The sequence below is a fragment of the Idiotropiscis lumnitzeri genome, chromosome 20, assembly GCF_059441095.1.
Source record: "Idiotropiscis lumnitzeri isolate Australia: NSW breed Sydney's pygmy pipehorse chromosome 20, RoL_Ilum_1.0, whole genome shotgun sequence".
Classification (NCBI taxonomy): Eukaryota; Metazoa; Chordata; class Actinopteri; order Syngnathiformes; family Syngnathidae; genus Idiotropiscis; species Idiotropiscis lumnitzeri.
This window is the reverse complement of record NC_142410.1, coordinates 13,041,172-13,060,787: the sequence shown is the minus strand read 5'-3', so window position 1 is coordinate 13,060,787 and position 19,616 is coordinate 13,041,172. Positions and strand designations below refer to the sequence as shown.

At 50.7% G+C, this 19,616-nt stretch overlaps 1 protein-coding gene across 6 annotated transcripts; it reads right to left on the bottom strand.

Moving 5' to 3' along the window:
- Window positions 1-2,314: 2,314 nt before the first annotated feature.
- Window positions 2,315-19,538, bottom strand: LOC148317911 (corticotropin-releasing hormone receptor 1-like). Of its 6 annotated transcripts, none has more exons than XM_088284292.1 (13): window positions 19,275-19,537; window positions 13,607-13,700; window positions 12,576-12,800; window positions 8,595-8,677; window positions 7,769-7,875; window positions 6,938-7,058; window positions 6,704-6,857; window positions 6,537-6,597; window positions 5,828-5,900; window positions 5,566-5,651; window positions 5,364-5,499; window positions 5,238-5,279; window positions 4,285-4,584 (listed from the first exon to the last, which is right to left on the bottom strand). In XM_088284292.1, the coding sequence occupies exons 1-13, from the start codon at window positions 19,299-19,301 to the stop codon at window positions 4,444-4,446; spliced, it is 1,350 nt and encodes a 449-aa protein (XP_088140418.1). In that variant the 5' UTR covers window positions 19,302-19,537; the 3' UTR covers window positions 4,285-4,443. The 6 variants fall into 6 exon arrangements, with proteins under 6 accessions (XP_088140422.1, XP_088140423.1, XP_088140418.1 ...); XM_088284293.1 differs by lacking the exon at window positions 19,275-19,537 and adding an exon at window positions 14,754-15,210; XM_088284294.1 differs by lacking the exon at window positions 5,238-5,279 and having other exon boundaries at window positions 19,275-19,538.
- Window positions 19,539-19,616: the final 78 nt, after the last annotated feature.

The window sequence follows — 19,616 nt, the reverse complement described above, 5'->3', positions numbered from 1 at the left end:
GATGAAGAAGCTGCACACTTGTCTGATGTCACATTTGTTTGGGGCAAAGCAAAAAGGTTGACTTGCGCAAGGTTGCAATTGTTGCTACGGTCAGCAGCTTCTTCTCATCCAAAGGGCAACCTCCATCAGCAACAGTGGTCCTGACCTCCTGACCTTCATCCTGGGTCCTCCCCAGATTGGTGGTTGCTGTTCGAAAACTGGTTCGATTGAACCTTTTCTTATCTGTCTAAGGCCTCTGAGAACAGATTCTCATTTGGATGTAAAACCCAGCAAATACAAAATAAAATACAAGGAATACACATGCAATATGTATAATGGAATATAATGAAACATTTACATACGGCATTGCATTACATCAAAACACTTGCTGGCTAAGAGGCTAAAAATGTGTTGCAATCATCCAACGTCCAGTGGACCGCCAAATCAACGACCACATCTGGACGTCCAACTGTGACCGAATATGGAGGAGGTTCACAATTTTCACTTCTTACACCAGCTCTTGAAATTAATTTATTTCACCTCCAGGTCGGGCATTAATGAGAGAGAAGGTTCTCATTTAATGCTGACCTGGATGCAACGGAAGACCAAGCTAGCGGGCCAAAATTGAATCATGGTTGCGTCACCGTGGTGACAACATTTAAAATGCATCTATGTAGCCCATTTTCGATGTCTCCCTCCTCCAACACACTTGATTCAAACAACTTCTGCTGAGCTCGCTGATCGTTTGCCTTGGAGGAGGGAGACATCGAAAACAAGCTCCATAGGGACTCGAGGACCAGACCTGGGCACCTCTCATCTGAGGCAATGATTATGTCTAAAATGTCTCATCTGAGATTCAAAACGGATGAATTATAATACAGCCAGTAAGTGGGTGACACATCTGTTGATATGCTGAACATGGATGTGTAATCGTTGTATTATTGAAATAGAGGACATTCAAATAATGAAATGCAAACGTGCTCCTAATGTAGTACTTATATTCGTCATTTTAGAATCTCAAATGATCATTCATCTGTAGAAGACGTCAATAGGCTGTTTTATTATTTCGAGTATATGCAATATTTTTTTTTACCACTTGGTGGCGGGCTTGGAAGCGCACTCTTGGTGAGCATTTAAGGGTGACTTGTGGGTATTTTGGGAGGCGAGATAGGCTTCGGAGCCACAACGATGCCAGCAATAACAACTCAACGATCAGAAACACACAAAAATAACACTTGTGGTACGTTCAAGGCTAGTTTCTGCTACACAAATCAAACAACAATCTTCAATAAATGTAGGCGCCTTGACTGCAATCATGACTGCCCTTCCTGCACTATTTCTGTGCCAAGGACATTTGCGAAGGTGGGAAATTGGCCCCCACCACTTGCGACTTTTTTATGCAGCATTCGGAGTCATTAAGTAGTAGTGGCAATAAAGTGCCACTGGATGGCGCTAGTGCACAACACGGAGGGTCAGCAGCAAGCAGCGAGCCTCGAGATGACGCCTGCGGGTCTGCATGGCTTCAACTTGGGCCAAGTTTCAAGTCCAAACTCGGAAAAAAAGAACCAAGTTCGAACTCAGAACCATGAAGCCAACTTTGTCAGATCGTCCACACAGGACAAGGAGCGATAAAAAAAAAAAGTGATTCTGAAGAATGTATGAAGGAACAGTGGCCATAGGTTCCACTTTTTCTGCTGACGTCATTGCGAGCATTGTTGACGTAATACAATGCAGTCTCTCAAAAAAAAAAAAAAAAAAAAAAAAAAACAATGCAGTCTCTCGCTTGGGGACTTACCTGCAAAATATTTGCTTAGTAAAAAAAAAAAACTGTACAATGAAAGAAGTGTCTTTTAAAATGATTGACGGATTTAATTCATGTTCAAAATATCGTCTGTTTTTTGGGAGGATTCCCTAAAGATGTCCACCTCTCGACCATTTTTTTTGTTTGTTTCCGGTCATGGCGCTGCACTTACGTGCCTACAGCTGAGTCGGCCTGACCTCTAATAAAGAAAAAAATGGGGGGGGGGGGTGTAGGGTGTCGCCCCCTCTCCCTCGTGGATACTCAGTGGCCCCTGCAGGAGGTCAACAACAGCCCCCCCCCATCCCACCACCAAAGGCTGACAATGACAATTTTAGATTTGGCGCCCCTCCCCCCCTGCATGCACTTGATTACACTCCAGTACAGCCTTCACACCCCTCCCCCCACCGCGACAGCTTAAAAGGATCACAAGATGCTCGAAATGTGGATGCTGCTCTCAGTTGGCCCTCGAGGCAAATGGCCGGTGGGGACAACACGTGCATGCTTTGTGTTGCTTCCAGAAATAAGAGTGATGGCTCCATTTGCACACATTTTATTTGTCAGGAGGAAAATACAACATAAACAGTTTGCATTTTTAAAAAAAATTTTTAATGCCGCGCACACAACTCGCAACTCGACGTCGGTGGAAATGGAAATCAGCAAGTCGCAGCCGCATCCAGCAGGTGCCGTAAAGGACCAAAAGAGCAACATTTACCTGACACATGCAAAACATTCTCAGCCTAGCCCCCCCCACCCCCAACAAAATGCTCTCACATCACAAACAGAACAACTAGAAGGGCGTGTCAACGCGTATGAGCCTTGTGGAAGTGAGACTTTTTGGGTGTTTGCGAGAGTTTTGTTTGGTGGACGTGAGCGTTTTCATTGTGTGCGTGAGCTTTTGCTAAATTATTGGGGACTGTTTTTGGCGGATGTGAGTTTTGTTGCGTGCATGTGCAAGGCTTGTTGGCGAGCTGAGGGAGTTCGGTGCATGCGAGAGGTCAGTGAAGCGAGCGCAACGTGCGCCTTCCGCGTCTCGAAAGGAAACTTGCGCATTTGGCGCAGACGCTGGATGACTTTGCGTTGCTGGCGAGCGCAAGTTTATGACAAGTTATGTATGCGACGAGGGAGAAAAAAAATGCCCAAAGTCAAATAAATAGCAAAAAACTAACGACAGCTAAGACACGAGACGCTTCACATCATGCGACTGGCGCGTGTTGATGACATCACACGCAAGAACAAAAAGAGCAGAACGTCAGCAAGGTATGGAAAGCCGATGGGCGCTTTTATTCCGTTCCGCGTCTGCATAGGAATTTGAAGTGCAAATTGTCCAAATCTTCAAAATGTCCGCCGCTAAACGGCAAACATTCTCAAACGTCTTTCTTAATGTTTTGTTTTTGAAGAAAGGAAAGGACATACGTACAATGACGTTTCCATCCGATTTGTAGATGAATGGAAAAAAATCAAGAAGAACGCTGCTAACAACGAGGAAAAGGCGAGACAAAAAAAACTAAACAAAACAAAAAATGCCACCAATTGTTTGTCTACCGAGCCATGACAAATGTAGCTTAGCATTTGCTTTGCGCTTTCGAGACGGGAAGTGACAACTGGCAGGCTGCTACGTGCTCCTGTTTCCACACATCAGCTTGCTAGCATGAGTGTTGCGGGCTAACATGTACCGTAGCATTTGTGTTTGCTAGCTTAGCTTAGCAATTGTTATTTTTTGTTTTGTTTGGTTTTTTTGTGTGTTGAACGCAGGACATGTGTGATACGCGCTCCTGTTTCCTCACACCAGCTTGCTAACTGGTACCTAGCATTAGCATTTGCGGTCTTTGCTAAGAGTTTGCTAGCTCAGCTTAGCATTTGCGATCAATATTGCTCGCAAGGAACGGCACACCAGCCAAGTAGAAAGCGACGTCGCATGGACGGTCACGGGCGTATTGGCGCCACTCCCGGACATCTTCGGGGGACCCGCTCTGAACCGGTCGCCAGCCAATCGCAGGGCGCACAAAGACAAACAACCTTTCACACTCACAATCACGCCTTTAAAGCGTTCTATTAACCGAGCATACGTGATTTTGGAATGTGGGTGGAAACCAGACCACCCGGAGAAAAGCCACGCAGGCAAACTCCACACAGGAATCGGAATCGTACCGCGAGGCCATCGCGCTAACCTGAGCTTAACGTTTGCTCTCCGCTTCGGATGCCGGGCTGCTTGCGCAGTCTCGTTTCGTCACAGCAACTCGCAGAAAGTCTTTTGCGCTAACACGCACTTTAGCGTTAGCATTTGCTAGCTTAGCTGACCGGGCCTTCGGCACCACGTTGACTAGTCCATGCTCAGTCCTTCCTCTTCAAAGAGGCTTGCACTCCATTTCAACCTCTTGACTTGCAACGTGTGTACAAGACAAGAATGAAAAGTGCCCGACAAAGAAAATGGATTCTTCTTCGATTTACAATTCAGATTAGCTTAGCATTTCCTTTTCCTTTTGACACACCTGCTCGTTTCTCAATCCAAACCGACGGCGTGCATGTATCCGAGGCGGGAAAAGGAAAGCGCGGAATGTGTCCAAAGTGGGCGGAAAGACGACAAAGGCGACGAGGAACAGCCGGCGAGGGCGCGTTGGCGTTCCCATCGCGGGTGCCGCTAACCTGGCGTGTTGATGGCCGACTCACAGCGACGTGGACTGCTTGATGCTGTGGAAGCTGACACGCGACGGCGACGTGGGGATGGACGCGGCCTGCGTCATCCGAGCCCGGATGGAATGCTGCTCCTGCCAGCGGTGGAAGCGCTTCCTGGCCGCCGAGCGCACCTGAAGGACAGCGACACGTTAACGCGCGCAAACAAGCGAGCGACGCAACAAAAACAAAAAGACGCCGGCAACATGCAGTGGAGGAAATGAATAAAACCTCTTCAACATTTGTGGCAAATTGATTTGAGCAGAAAAAAAAATGTTGAGACACTGGGAGGCGGGCGGTAACCATAGCAACCAGATGCCATCCACCACAACTCAAATTCGTCCTCCCCACGCGTGTCCCGAAACGAAATCGGCAGGTGACATTTTGCCGTCTGAGGCCGACGTGCGCAAATGCGGCGGCAGCGACCCGACCGCACGGATGAGCGACGGCGACCCCGCCGTGACCCCGCCCCTCTCGCCCTTTGCTCCCACCGCACGTTCGTCCGCTCGGGTGCGGGTGCAAACACGCAATCGATATCCGGCGGAGACGAGCAATCGAGCGCCTTGCCGTCCGTCGCCGCTCCACATCGGAGCCGCCGGCTGTCGCCGTGGCAACCGCAACCCGGCACCACCGCTGTTGACAGACGACATTCCGCACACCGCCTCTTCTTCGGGCGACGCGCGTGTGTGTCTGCGGCGTACGTTCGCGTGTGTTTGAAAGACGCGGCCGCGTTTGCCCGTTCGGCGATCGGTCGCCATGCTAACGAAGGAGGCGGGACCTCACTTACCTCGCTGTTCAGGAAGCAGTAAAAGACGGACACGAAGAAGCCCTGCGGGACGGCGGCAGAAGGAGGGCAAAGGTCAACGCGCCGGACCGGAACGCTCTCGCGAAGGCGGGCGCGACATCGGCGTACCTGGAAGGATTCCAGGAAGGAGTTGAAGTAGATGAAGACCAGCTGCGAGATTTCGTCCTCGCCGGGGTTGACGAAGAAGAGCATGTAGGTGATGCCCAGCAGGGGGAGCAACACCAGCGTGGCCTTCACCGCTTTCCTGCCGGGACAAACGGGCACAGAGTGAGCGGTCGCCGACGGCCCCGTTGCCCTTCCGCCCGTCTACCTGTACTGAATGGTCTCCGAGGTGGTGGACGCTCGCAGTTTGGTCATCAGGATCCTGACGATGTTGAACAGGAAGATGAAGTTGATCTGAAACGCGCACACGTGATTGGATTTTCAATCGAGTGACGTGATTGACAGTCAGCCCCCCCCCCAAAAAAAACGAAACAAAACACGTCTCGTCAGTCGACTGCTGACTAGAGTCAAAGCACGTGAGCGTCGTGAGCGGCGGCCCCGCCCACCACATCCGCCGTATGGCAACTCACCACCAGAACCAGAATCATGGGACCCTGGTAGATGTAGTCCGTGTAGACGCCCGCTCGCTTGCCGAACCAGCACCTGTCGACGGCGGCAGACGGACGCGCGTCACCGGGGCAACCAAGCACACATTCAAACGTTGCAATGAAACAAAATTTGCTGCGCATTGTGAAATGGAGGAGTTGCGTGTGTGCCTTGAAGAGGCGTGGCCTAGCCAGTGACTGTCTGCTGCACACCGGCTGGCGGAAGACTTCCGAGGAAGCGGATGGCGCCAGAGTTGTGGGAAGCAACTCATCCGCTCAGGCGAGTTTTGCGAGGGGGGGGGGGGGCTGCGTGGTGATGACACAACATCAGCAGTGCCATGGAGGAATTCCCAAACATTCCCAGCGGAACGTTGCCGACTTGATCCCGCGGGGAGAGCGCTAGCGTGCTAACGAATTGAGCAGAGAGCGGACGGGACGCTCGCTCGTTTAGTGGGGTGCGAAGATTCGAGGGGGGGGGGGGCGTATCTGCATGTGTGTTAGCGCGCATCGGTTAGCTCAGATGTCCCTGGAAAGCGTCACCACGGATCAGGAATGAGCCGAGCTGTCTGAGCGGAAGGAAATCAGGGTTGGGGGGGCTCAGCGAGTGTATTGAATAAAGTGCATCAGTCAGTGTGTGAAAAAAAAAAAAAAAAAAAAAGTGTGGCCTGCAAGGAGGACGAAAGGCGAAACTGACTTCTCGTTGTCGTAGTAAAGTTTCCCGATGGCCCACGCCACGATGATCGGGAACGGGATGCCTGCACAAGCGCAACACACAAAACACGCCATCATCAACACACGACGACGACGGCGACATGTTTGCAACTAGCGCACACACACGTGCGCACACACGTGCGTGCGTACACCAGCCGATGCAGATGAACATCCACTTGCGCAGCTTGTCGGTGGAGTACGTGAGCACGATGGCGGTGTGCAGGTAGCAGCCTTCGCCGAACATCCAGAAGAAGTTGGTGGAGTGGAAATAGTTAAAGGAAGCCGTCACCAGTCGGCACCACACCTTCAAAAGAAAATGCGCACGCGCGCTCAGCGGGGGCCGCGCTTGGCTTTGAAACGTGAGCGGCGGTGCGTCGCGCTCACCACGTTGCTCTCGTGCACTTCGGGGCTCATGGTGAGCTGCACCACGAACCACGTGGCGTTCCTCAGGATGAAGGCGCTGATCAGGTTCCAGTGGATGATGTTCCTCAGGCAGCGGATGCTCCTGCCAGACCGCCGGCAGGGAAAAACGCGACCCACATGAGATCCGTGCGAGTCGTCCTCGGTTGTTTTGCGTTTAGCGACACGTCGTGGGCCTGAGAAAATAATTGCCGACTCCTTTCGTGCGTACCGGCTCCATTTGGAGGATCGCCGCAAAATGCGGCTCATAAAATTCCATACGTGGGATGGAAAGGTCGCTCGCATCCAAAACGCGACCCGACTTATTTGTGCTCTTGAAATGAGAGCGAAACCAAAACGACGTGAACGAAGCTTTGTGCTCGATCTTGTGACCTTTCACGCTCGTCAGGACGACAGGTGTGCTCGTTCGGCAGGCGGGGGGCGGGCCAACGCGCTAACATGCTAGCATGGCGGTCGGCTTCAAATCCAAAATTTGAACGGCGGCTCGATGTGCTGACCAAAACACGACTTGTGCATAAACGCGCTCGTCTTGTTGAGCTTTTTGCATTTTCTCCTTGTCGCTTTTCGCACTCGCGAGTCGGCAAGTCACAAGTGGATTGACCTCCCCCCCCCCAGTATGTTGCGTGTCGCCCCCCCCCACATGACGGCTTGGAAGTGTTTGGATCGACTTCTTCCACACGCATGGAGACGTGTCCTACTTGGCAGTGGCTTGTGAGTCCGTGACCAATTGGGGCTTTGCAATAAGAGGCGGGGGCGAGGGGGGGAGGGGTGGGGGGGATTGATAATGCCACTTACCTCAAACACAGGAAGAGGAAGAAGGCAACGAGCAGCGCCAGCATGGAGACGACGTGACCGAGGAAGTTGATGACCACCGCCATCTGGTAGTGCATCTTGCCCTTTTTCTGAGAAAAAAAATCAAATAAAGAGATTGGACGTCAATGCAGCAATGTGGCTGGCGACCAATCCAAGGTGGGTTTTTTTTTTTTGCAGTTTTTGCCATTTTGAGGGAGCGGTCGGCCGGATGTGCAGATTTATGTCAACGGCTGGCGTCTGCGTGGGGATTAAGACCTTTAATCCGCACATCAACTCTCCCGAGGGCACACGAACGTACCTGCCCGCATCCCAAAATGAGCTCTGGCGTGGGCGGGGCCGCTCACCATGGCAACCAGCCAAGGGTGCGCAATCTGTGTCGGGGATCGCCCCCCCCGACCCCCTCAGGAATCTCATCTCTTTCGAAAATGCTTTGTTTTAGGTTTTTTATCTGAAATTTTGAAATGCATTTTTAGTTTGTCGCGTGCACATTGAAAAAAATAAAGTTGAACAACGAAATCAAAGTAAATTCTCAAAGGATTTCTTGTGGACAAACGAAGGCTATCAATGGTGAAATCGAAACATTCCAAAAGCGCATTTCTCATCTGATCAAAATGAAGTCAATTTTGCATTTTCGTTTTGGTGAACTCTCATAAATTTTTGGACCTCTCCGGTCTGGGAACGCGGAAACGATTGGAGAATATTCCCGAGTCTGCGACATCCGGCGACCGATCGTGACGGCGTCGCATGCGCGTGTCGTCGCAAAGCCGACGATAGAGAAAAAAAAAAGATGATGATTGGAGAGGCTCACCTGCTGCAGGATGGCCTTGCACATGGAATAGTTGCCTTTGGCGGCCCACGTCCCGTTGGACAGACATCTCCTGTACACACTGTCTACGCACGCACACACACAATTTTCACCATCACGTTTAGGAACACACACACGTTGCAGCAATGTGACGTTCCTAAAAATGAATTTGGGCGTGTGAACTTTTCTTCGCACCGCGAACGTCAGCCCGGCATGCCAAAAAGTGGTGCGAGGCCCGTCGCTATGGAAACGAGGACGGCATCATCGCAACTTTCAAAGCGCACGGGCGAGTCCGAAGAGCTCACCGCTTTGTTATCCCGCTGCCGCTTTTCCCGCTCCAAACGTACGAATGTCATGAAAGCGACGCCGCCCGTTGATTTGTTTTCTTTCCGTGCTCGTCGTGTCAGCGTTTGTTGCCGCGTCGACACATTTTGAGGACGGAGAAGCTCCAATGGATTTGCAAAGCGCGGCGTCACGTGAGCCGCCGCTGCGTCCGGAGACAAAAAGGCGCCAGGAAAAAAATGTTGGCAAACATGCGAGGAGACAGCGAAGCCCGAGGGCGCAAAGGCGCTAACGTGCTCGCGGCGGGCCAAAAATAGTGACGCGGCGCTGGGGGGGGGGTGTCATCTGGAATCAAGATTAGCCGCATCATCGTCCGCCGTGATTTGCACGGACGCCAACCTGAAGCGGAATCTTCCCGATCATCGTCTTCGCAAGCAAATAATATTGGCGCTGAAAAACCTCAAGAACGCGAAACGCAAACGATGTTTCCAAACGTTGCAAAGCGCGAGTTTCCTCATCCATTGCGGCCGAAGATGTGAAAATCTGCGCCGATGCGAGCGTGCGATTTTGTTGTGTCGGGAAAAACCCGTTTTTGCATTTGGCGGCGTTGCCGACGACATCAAAAAGATTTCAGGACTCGTTCGGAAGCAACACGTTGGCGAGCGCGTTTGTGCATTTCGATGACTCGATGCAGCGACTTCATTCGGTGTCGGCAGCATGCGGCAAAAAAAAAGAAGAAGAAGCGGCGTAGCCTGCGGGCGCTAACGTGCTGACGGCGGTCTAAAAATAGCATCACGGCGCTGAATGGGAAATGCGGTCTGACATCAAGATGAGCCGCACGCCACCGGAGCGACGATTGGCCGCCCCGACGGGGAAGCTCCTTTGAGATTCCTCGGTTGCGCCGGGACTTTTATGAGCGCGCCGCCTCATATTTCAGCGTTCATCCGGTGGCGAGCAGGTGCAAAATCCACGTGAGCGACACGCTCCTCCCCGTCCACGAACGAAGGTTCCGGGAGCCGTTTGGTAACCGTGGCAACCCGAGACTCCGATGATGATGCGACGGTAGAAACGATCGATGCGCATGCGAGGACGCGTCGCCGCCTCAACGGTGACTTTGAGCGAAAATTCCATGGTGCCGATGCATCGAGTCTCTCGAGCGAGTCGCCGGTTTGCGGCCATTTTGAAAGGCGACGCGGCAAACGCGTGTTTTTTTGTTGAGCGCGTGGAGGACCGCAACACGACCACGACAAACAAAACGGGGGAACGTCTTTTCAGCGACTTTGGATGTGGACGACGGCGACGGCAAAAGTCGTGTTCGCCGTTGGGACAAAACATACAAAGTGGAACACATTCCTACTGTACTGAAGGGAACACCGCGCGTGTGTGCGTGATTGTTAGCCGGATAACAATACCCCCCCCCCACCAAACTGATGGGACTTGTGCTGCATGCTGGTGTGGAGGCTTGTTAGTCAGAGAACTAACCCCTCCCCAATCAACACACGAGCACGCCTCCATCTTGACTTCCACAAATGAGCAGAGTGAGAGGGGGGGGGGGAGTGGGGGGGGTTAGTGTGCACATCCAGCAAGTTGCCTCTGGAGACCATCAACCGTGTGTGTGTGTGTGTGTGTTGGGGGGGGGATTAGCTTGCTTTGGCTCTTTGTGTGAGTGCGGAATCAGGTTGGCGTGTTTCGAGCGCTCTTTCGGCGTCACAAGCCAGAGAAGGTTGTCATCAGCAAGCTGGAAGTTGGCAACATGTGGCGCACATTAGCATCATTAGCATCGTTAGCACATACAGTTTAGCAGAATTAGCGTCGTTTGCTAACATACACATTAGCGCATGTTAGCTCTATTGGCTGTGTCAGCAAAAATTGGCGTCATTCATACTTTTAGCGCTCATGCAAAGGATCTCGTGAATGGGCGAAAAGAAAAAAGAAAAAGCCCAAGAAATAAAAATCAGAAGCAACAAACGATGCTAAGTTGGAGATCTAATTTGGGAAAGCCAGCTTGATTCCACTGAGATGATTCATGGCACCTAATCAGCTCTCACAATGGAAAAGATATTTTTAGACAGAAACGCTTCATCCGAATCACATCTTCATCCTCTTTTTCTTTTTTTTGTCTTCACCTCGCGCTCATTCTCGCTTTCAAAGCGTCCTTTGGCCAAATTTGGGCACGTTCAAGGTCATCCGTCCGATGAGGAGCGGACTATTTATTTATTTTTTTTTAAATAGTTTCCATGGCGATGGGAACATAATTGTCCACACAAGACTTCAACTTTTGGAAAAAATTCAAACATTTGGACGGCAACTTCCCGGCCAGAAGACTCTCCAACATTTAAAAGCAAACAAAACATGCGCACGAGTTTGCAAGGTCGCTAACGTGATCGTCGACTGCGGCGCCATAAAAAAGTCACGTGACCCGGCTGTTGACCTCATCAAATATTTACGAAGGATGAATAATGAATCGCCAGTTGAAAATAGAGCGCTAACGTCTACTTTACAATCGATAATCGCCACGGCGCGATTGCAAATGTTTGAACGACCTTGCCGGCGAACGCTCACCCGAAGGACGGAAAACACGCCGGTGAACCCGCGCAATCGGAAGCCAGGCGGTGGGCGGCCATCTTGCGTCGCGTTTCTGATGAAAACACTTCTCGGTGCGTCTTTTAAGCTAAGTCGGAGTCGGGAGAGCGTCTTAAAGAACCCACGTGGCCGTTTTATGATCACAGCCAATGGCGACGTTGACGTCGGACAGCCAATTTTGTCCCGCCGGGCTTTGCTTTCATGTCATTGTTGACGGCAACGCTTTGAGGAGCAGTCAATCGCATTCCTTCCGACGAAATGCAAACATAGCGCCGATCGGGACGAGCGTACGTCGCCGTTTTCCTCGTAGGAGACAAATACGAGTACAGTTTTCAAGTTTGGCGTGTAGTGAGTGGCAACGCAAGATGGCCGCCGCTTTGTCAAACCATTCCAAATATTCGGTGGCGACGATGCTAGCGCGAGTGTAGCATTAGCCTCACGAACGTTGAGCGTGCAAACAAAATCAAACGTGCTCACACACAAATTAGTCATGCTGGTCGACACAAACGACACGCTTGCTAACACGCTAACGCACGACAACATGCGCATGTCTCCGTTCTTGTCAAAAATGTTTGCCGTTAGCCCCCCCCCCCGCGGCCGTCCTGCGACTTTGACGAGATTCTCCTTGATGTTGTTGTTTTCTTAAATGTCAGCACGAGGCGGGGCCATAGCGACACTTGCGCTAATTAGCGCCGTTGTTTGGACACTCAGCTGCCAACATTAGTGAGGATGACGCCTTGGGCGGAGGGGGGGGGGGGGGGGGGGGGGACCCAGGGAGGCGACTGCGACATCGCCACAAACTGATGACATCATCACGGCCCCGCCCCCTGGCCGCCACTTTCAAGCGTCCTCATTTGTTTTTCTAATTTGTGTTTCAATGCTCATGCTAATTTATGGAAAGACGCAACTCCATTTTGCATTCGGCGTCTTTTGCATCTTTCTTTTTTCGGCGGCAGAGAAAGAAAAAAATGAAAATAAATCAGGCCACGGAACGGGCCAATTGCGTGTTGCGGCTTCCACGGACGACATCATGGGGTTGCGAGCACGCGCGTTGGCGGCGCGTCGCTAGCATGTTGCAGTTTTGCTGATAGCGCGTCGGTGACGTTGGCACGTCCTTACTGGTGGTGTTGTAGCGGACGCCGTAGAACGTCTCGGGACAAGGTCTCGACACCAAATGAGCGGCGGGGCTGCGCGGCCAGCACGTGCCGATGCCGTCCAGCGACGCCTCGCAGTACGCGTCCGCGACACGCCAAAGGAGAGCGCCGTCGCTCGCGTTGCGTGTGGATGTCGTCGGCGATGTCGTTGCCTCACCGCTCGCCGTCTGCGTTTCGTTCCACGATTGGCCTGAGAAGACAAACAAAAGGTGGCATCGCGTCACAAGCGTGCGCTCGCTCCATTTCCTTGCCACGCACCCGAAGGTCCGTGTTCTAATCTGCTTTGGCCCGTCCAAATCCGGCACAAGTTGTCAACAGCGAGCCACGAGTGCAAGCGATGTCGTTCTAAAAGTGGACGAGTCGACGTGACGCGCTTCCACGATGTGGACGTGTGCGCACGGGCGCCTCCGTAGGAACGCGTCATCTTGCGCTACTAGTGCACTCAACCGTCTTGCTAGGACAGACAAAGAGCGCACTAGTAGGAGCACCTTCAGGCGGATACGAAGGATCTTGAATCAACGTTCAAAGGACTTTTTGTTGCGCGCGTTTAAGGGCAACAGTAAGCGGTGGTGGCAGGGGGGTCCCCCCCCCCCCCCCCTCCGAAGGAAGAAAACGGGCGGCCGTTCCCCCGGGCCTCGCTGTTCTTCTTCTGACAACTCGGCGGCGCCAGACCGGTTGGTGGCGGACGTCGCCCGACGGCTGCACTTAAACGCTCTTGGAGATGTCAAAACAATTCGAGTCACGCTTACCACACGTTACTTTGAAAAAGACAACGACTCGGCCAAATGATGAAGGTGACGGTCGAGTCGTTCGCAAACGCATTCGTGACGAGAAGTCGCCTTTCGTGGATGAGCGCGGCCCGCTGGCGCTCGACAAGCAAACCGCCGCTTCGGACAAATGAGACATTTGAATTGGCGTGAAACACGCCAGTGAGCTCGCGCGTGCCCGAGGCCAAGCGCGGAAGACGTCACATTTGCATGAAGAAACTCATCTTACCAAAAGAGTTGTCGGCGGTTGCGACGAGGACGACGTCGCACGTCACTTGGGCCCGAGAGGCCGACGGCAGCAAGACCAAGAAGGCGGCGCACATCTGCGGAAACACACGCAAACGTCACGCCGGTCACATGACGGGGCGAGCCAGGGCCGCTCGGCTCAACTCAACATTTTGCCGACATTTAGATTTCATTTTCGTTTCATCCCGACAAGATTTTGTCGGTTGCCGCTCATTGGAGGACGTTCGACCGGTTTGGTCCAATCTCGTCGCGGCTCGCCTGCGTCGTCATGTCGATCGGCGGCGCGCGATCAGTAGGGCTGACGCACGCGGATGACATCATCGCAGGACCTCGTCACATTTTTGTGACACGTGACGAGCTTTCACATGCGCACGCGACTGCGTTTTCATCTCCTATGGCGTCGGCGCACGGAAACATTCGGAAGGAAAATCCGGATCGGAACGTCTTGATGGCGGAACATCCAGAATCGAACTTCTTGACCCGAACGCGCCAACTTTGCTCCGTGGGAGACATTTTACGCCAGCGGGGGGCCAAACTTTGACTCACCACGAGCAAAAGATTTATTTTTTTTCAGGCGGATCCCCGAATAACGACTCACACTTACATTTTCGACAAATAATCGTCAAAGTGGCAAGTCGCACGTGTGCCAAACACTCACAGTGCAGCGCCAACTAAAGTCGACGATGACTTACAACATGTCCCATTATTTTTTTTTTGCCTTAAGTATCGGCGAATGGTATCGGCAGCCTCCGCAAGGACGCGATACATCGAAATAAGTTTGCCAGCCCTCCTCGCTCGACATTCCAACGGATGCACGACATTAACCTGACACGGCGATGACGTCACATGTCACGTGATTGCGTAACACCGACATCGACTGATTCGAAAGCCGCAAAACATCGTTTGCTAAAAGTTGCGACGACACAAAAACAAGTTTTTCTGTCCAGACCAAAGAGCACAAACGCTGGAACAATGTGTCGCTCTTCCAACGCACCAAAACGTTGACATGTTTTCGGCAAGTGTGAGCTTGAAGCCGAAGCACCCGCACAAAAGCCACAAAAGCGGAGGCGAGCATGCAAACTCGATTCACTTTGGAAACACGAGCAGGTCAAAAAAGGCGAAAAACTCACCTGGAGGACAAACATGTTGCCCTCACATCCTTCTCAGAAGAAAAGAGGAGAAGAAAAAGAGGAGACGCGCTTGAGCTCATGAGGGAGCGAGTGTTGCGTTCACGGACACCACGAGGGGGGAGGTTGGAGTGTTGTTGTCTGCGGCCGGCTGCCGATCGCTCCACTCCTCGAGCGAATCGCCTCCTCCTCCTCCTCCTCCTCCTCCTCCTGCCGGCCTGACGACAAGTCCGCCGCGCGTCCGCACATCCAGTTGGCGGTGACGCGCCGCGGACACACGCGTCAACGCACCGCCCACCCGAGGCAAGACGCGCGCGACCTCGTGATAGCGAGTAAGGTGAGAACGCGAGAGAGCGCGCGCGCGCACGCTAAAGTTGCGCGTCGAGCGCTAGCAGACCAGGCGGGCAAAGCCGGACGGACCCACGACACGCCACGACACGACACGACTGCCGCGGCGCGCTCACGTGACGTCTTTCCATTTGCACCGGTGCCAAAGTGGGAGGAGTCGAGCAGGCTAGCACGCGCTTGTGAGCGCAGTGATCCAGAAAAAAGGGTGAAGACGTCAGCCGTTCTCGTCATATCAGACATGAAATTGTGACAAGTCCAACAACTCGTAAATGAGCCAATGAGAAGTGAAAAAAGTGCACGAAAGAGAACATGCCAAGCAATCCGGTCCTCGAGGGCCGCTCTCTATTCTGCAGGTGATGGATGCAAACATGCACCAATGGGAAATTAAGGAGCGAATGTATCGATTCATCGTCAACTAATTGATCATCAAATGATACATTTTCCTCATCACCGTCATCCATGGAAGCAGACTTTGTCTTTTTTTCCAAAGAACGCGTCCAGTATTTGCAAACTTCTGCTTTCACTCAATCGTAAGCAATCGTCAACATTTTGGCCACATTTCAAACAAGTAACTGAATCCGCGGCAGTTTATGCTTGTGCATTTTCACGTCCCGTTATTCAAGAAAGGGGTGCAAATTTCAAACACTTTTTTTTCTCGGATTCAATGACTAACATGAGGGTCAGATTCGTCGATTCTTAAAGTGACCTTTAGCGGCGGGCTGCCCTCGACTTGGCATGCGATGGTGTGCACATTGCCACCTGCAGGTTGGATGTGGCATTGCAAGTCCATCCTGAGTGAAAAACAAGCCAATGGCCAGCAGAGCAAACAGGAAGTTGCGCTCAAGTTGAAATTGCTCGATGGCAAACGGCACAGATGGCAGAGCGTTCAGGTGCCGTGGGACATTTGGCTCAATGCTGCGTTGAGGTTGCGAGCAAGAACAAGTGACGCTTGATTGTCTCCCAAATGACAAAATGTTGGACACGACGCTGAAAGGAGGTCAGATGTGGAAGACTGGCTCCTGATTGGCGGCAGGTGTCTGACTAGACAAATGCTGGCTTCTCATTGGTTGCTCGCGTCTGACCGGACAAAGCAGCTGTGTTTTCCTTGGCAGAGGTTGCGTAACACGGACATATTAATCAAGTACCCTGCAGCTGGAAGCACGACAATGCTGAAAGCGCCACCCCAGCAAACACCCCCGCCGCCTCGCTCTTAAACCCCCCCCCCCCCCGTCCCAAATCAAAAGACAGTTTGTCTTCAATCAGGCAGCATCGTTCATACGCACTCAACAAGGCCTTAAATCCCCTCAGGCAGATGTGCAGGCGCACTGATCATTGCTTTCCACAAAATGAGCTCGTCATTGAAGCAAAGCCAAAGATGCTAGCATGTCAATGCTCAAAAAAGCTCACAAGAAGTCAACGAGAAGCAGCTTACATGAGCCTAACGCGAAGCAAATCGAAATCTAACGCAATTCAAAAGGAGCTAATATGGAGAAGCTAACAAGAAGCTAACTTTTATCACCCAATAAACCTCTAAACGCTAACATGTAGAAGCTAGCGTGCCCAAGTTAACAAGAAGCTAACACGGAGACTCTAAAAGGACGCGATGTGACGTTAACACGAAGCTAAAATGTCGAAACTAACGCAAAGCAAAAGGCTGACATGACGCAAACGTGGAAGCTAGCAAGACGCTAATAAGGAAAAGCTAACACAAAGCTAGCCAGCAAGATGCTAACACGTTGAAGCGAACAGGACGCTTCTTTTGATTTTGTTTGGTGAACATACAAGATTCCACGACAACGTTTGGAGCACGACGACGCCATCGCAGCTCAAATACGATGCAAACTTTTGCAAGGACCAAGTGAGGACACTTTGATGTTTACAACTTTGCGTAAAGTAATTGTAGAAAGTACTTTTGTGATTGAGTACTTTTCCAAAGTAGTTTGGAGGCTTGAAAAAAAAAAAAAAAAAAAACTTCAAAGACTTTGTGAGCTCGTCAAGTTTTGACCCAGAAAACGAAGACAGCCACTTAGTCGAACGCTTTGTGTGTGAGAGTGTGTGTTGTGTGGACGTGTGTGTGCTTGTGTGTGTTCCTCTGTGTATGCGTGTGCTGGGCCTTGTTTTGCAAGCCCCGGGAGTGTGTGTGTGTGTGTTACTTATTTTTGTGTGCTCTGGATGTTGCGTGTGAGTGTGTGTGTTTTTGTGTGTTACGTGTTTGTGTGTGTAGGTGCGTGTTTAACTTTGTATGTGTGTGCGTGTGAGTGGTTGTTTTAAATGTGTGAGCATGTGTATGTGTGTTGTGCTAGTGTGCTGCACGCGTTGGCCGGTGTCCCGTGAGCCGTGTTCGTCATGTTTGCCAACATCCAGAAACTTTTTCGCCACCTGAAGTTGTGATTCTTTTCCAAGACGTAAACAAAAGCTGCGCTGGGAGTCGCTCGCTCATTCCCGACGCTTCAATTGCCAAAATGAGATTTTCAGTTGTAAGTTGTTTTTTTTTAGCAGACTTCTTTAGTTGCATAAAGTCTCTGCTGAAAGTCCTTTGAAGTGATTCAGAATTCAGATGAGGCTGATGAGAACGATTGTGAACGACACCACAAATGAGGGCTGAAACAATTAATCGAATAGCAGTCCAATATTGGATTGAGCTTTTTATCGCGTGAACTCATTTGATGATTCAAAGGATAAAACAATTACTCAAATACTCCTGAATCACGACAACACGACTTGAATAAAGTGGACGACATGCTTTACTCACGTCTTGTCTGAAACAATTAACGGAATGCTCCCTAAGCACCAGATCAGGATTTTTATATCATCAACGACATAGTTGACACGAGAGCTGAAAACACGATTCCAACATTAGCATTTTTATGTGGTTCAGACGATAAAGTTGACTCTTGGACTGAAACGATTAATCGAACACTCTAATTACTTTAGAGGAACTCACTGCAAAAAGGCCAACTCACGCCAAAAATTGGATTCGGCCATTTTCAAATTGGTGAGCGAGCAGTATGACCGAAGATGTGCGCGCACCCTCGAGAAGATCAATGATTGATTTTATGCCACAGCGCGAGAGGAAAACTTGTTAGCGCTTGTCCTATTATTTGGTGATGACATTTGTCACAGGATGGTGACAGCCCGTACAGAAACACACACACACATAAAATCGATCTTTGCTTCCACGCACGCCTGTCGCGAGTGCGCGACACAAACAAGCGAGCGCTTCCTAATGAAGCAACCAGATAAATGATCACGCTGCCAAAAGTCAGCTATTTTTTTTTTGCCAACTCCGTCGCTACCTTAACATATACTTGCGTCACAACACTGAACAAACGCTTGCTTCTCATTGGACAATCATATCTGCCGACCACAACAGACAACCAAGAAAACAATCGAGCGGCTATTCAGTAAATAATTAAACAAGAAAGTAATCAAGTCATTGAGTAGGTAAGGAAAAGGTTACTAAATAAAAAACTGAGTTTCTACCAGCGTGTGACGTGAGAAAAATGTCAGAGGTGATGCAGTTCTCTTCTGCCCTCTGCTGTTGTTTTTGTGTCATTGCAATCAAACTTATAAATCTTGGACACTCTTTTTCTTTTTATTTCATTCTGAAAACACTGGTAAAAGTTCCCCTGACATGAGCGTTGCAGCGACACGACAAGAAGTGTCCTCTGGACGCCCTATTATTGCATTAAAAAACACCTTTTTGGGCGAACATAAGAAGCACTTCTGTTAACCTGGCATACAACGAGCGGCTTTTGGTGGGCGTGGCCAAGGCTGGCCAGATTTCACGTGCTTCTGTTTACAAAATGATTTCTTGCGGCCACTGTTGCACGTGCTTGTTTCTCCAGTACACGCCAATGCCGACAGCCGCAGCGACCATTAAACACGTTTTGCAAACAAGCATCTAATTTCTCTCCCATTTAGAAATGTGCTCCCCAACAACTCCACAACTTTTGCCGACCGGTTGCTGGCTATTCTGTGACGAACGAGCGACGTACGTGCTGCTCTTCTGACTCATTCGCTAACTTGATAAGAGTTGCACACCACGTGACTTCCTCGCGCGCTTTGAGCTAGCATTGATGCTACATCAACCGGCGCGTTAGCTGCCAAGCAAACGACTCAAAGAATGCCACAATTATCACGTGGTGAAGGAAATGACTCCGAAAAGACACTTACGTGTGGTTGATCTTTAAAGTGAAACATGTCCTCCTTTTCCACATTTGTGTTGAAGCAGACGCCAGTCAAATGTTTGCCACAAACTAACTGACGTCTTGGGAGTTGTTGGGAAGCATTCGATGCACAAATCAACTCCAACAACAAGCCGCATTGTGGCTCAGATAGAGGAGGGAAAAAAAAAATTCAAACGTCCCCTTTTCTACTTTATTTATTTGCAGGCTAAATGCTACAGTTTGTAGCATTGTCTCCCATAAGGCAACGGGGTCCTCCTTTCCAAGCGCATACCTCGTGGCATTATGGGAAAAAAACAAAAGTTAAGCACGCACTGCAAACATAATAAAA

What these genes read in the sequence shown, in the direction of transcription:
- LOC148317911 (XM_088284292.1), bottom strand. Translation starts at nt 19,301, where the DNA reads ATGTTTCACTTTAAAGATCAACCACAC. An exon ending in CCATGATTCTGGTTCTGGTG is followed by an intron (nt 5,652 to 5,827) that starts GTGAGTTGCCAT and finishes TGCGCGTTTCAG; the next exon opens with ATCAACTTCATCTTCCTGTT. An exon ending in TCGGAGACCATTCAGTACAG is followed by an intron (nt 5,500 to 5,565) that starts GTAGACGGGCGG and finishes TTGTCCCGGCAG; the next exon opens with GAAAGCGGTGAAGGCCACGC.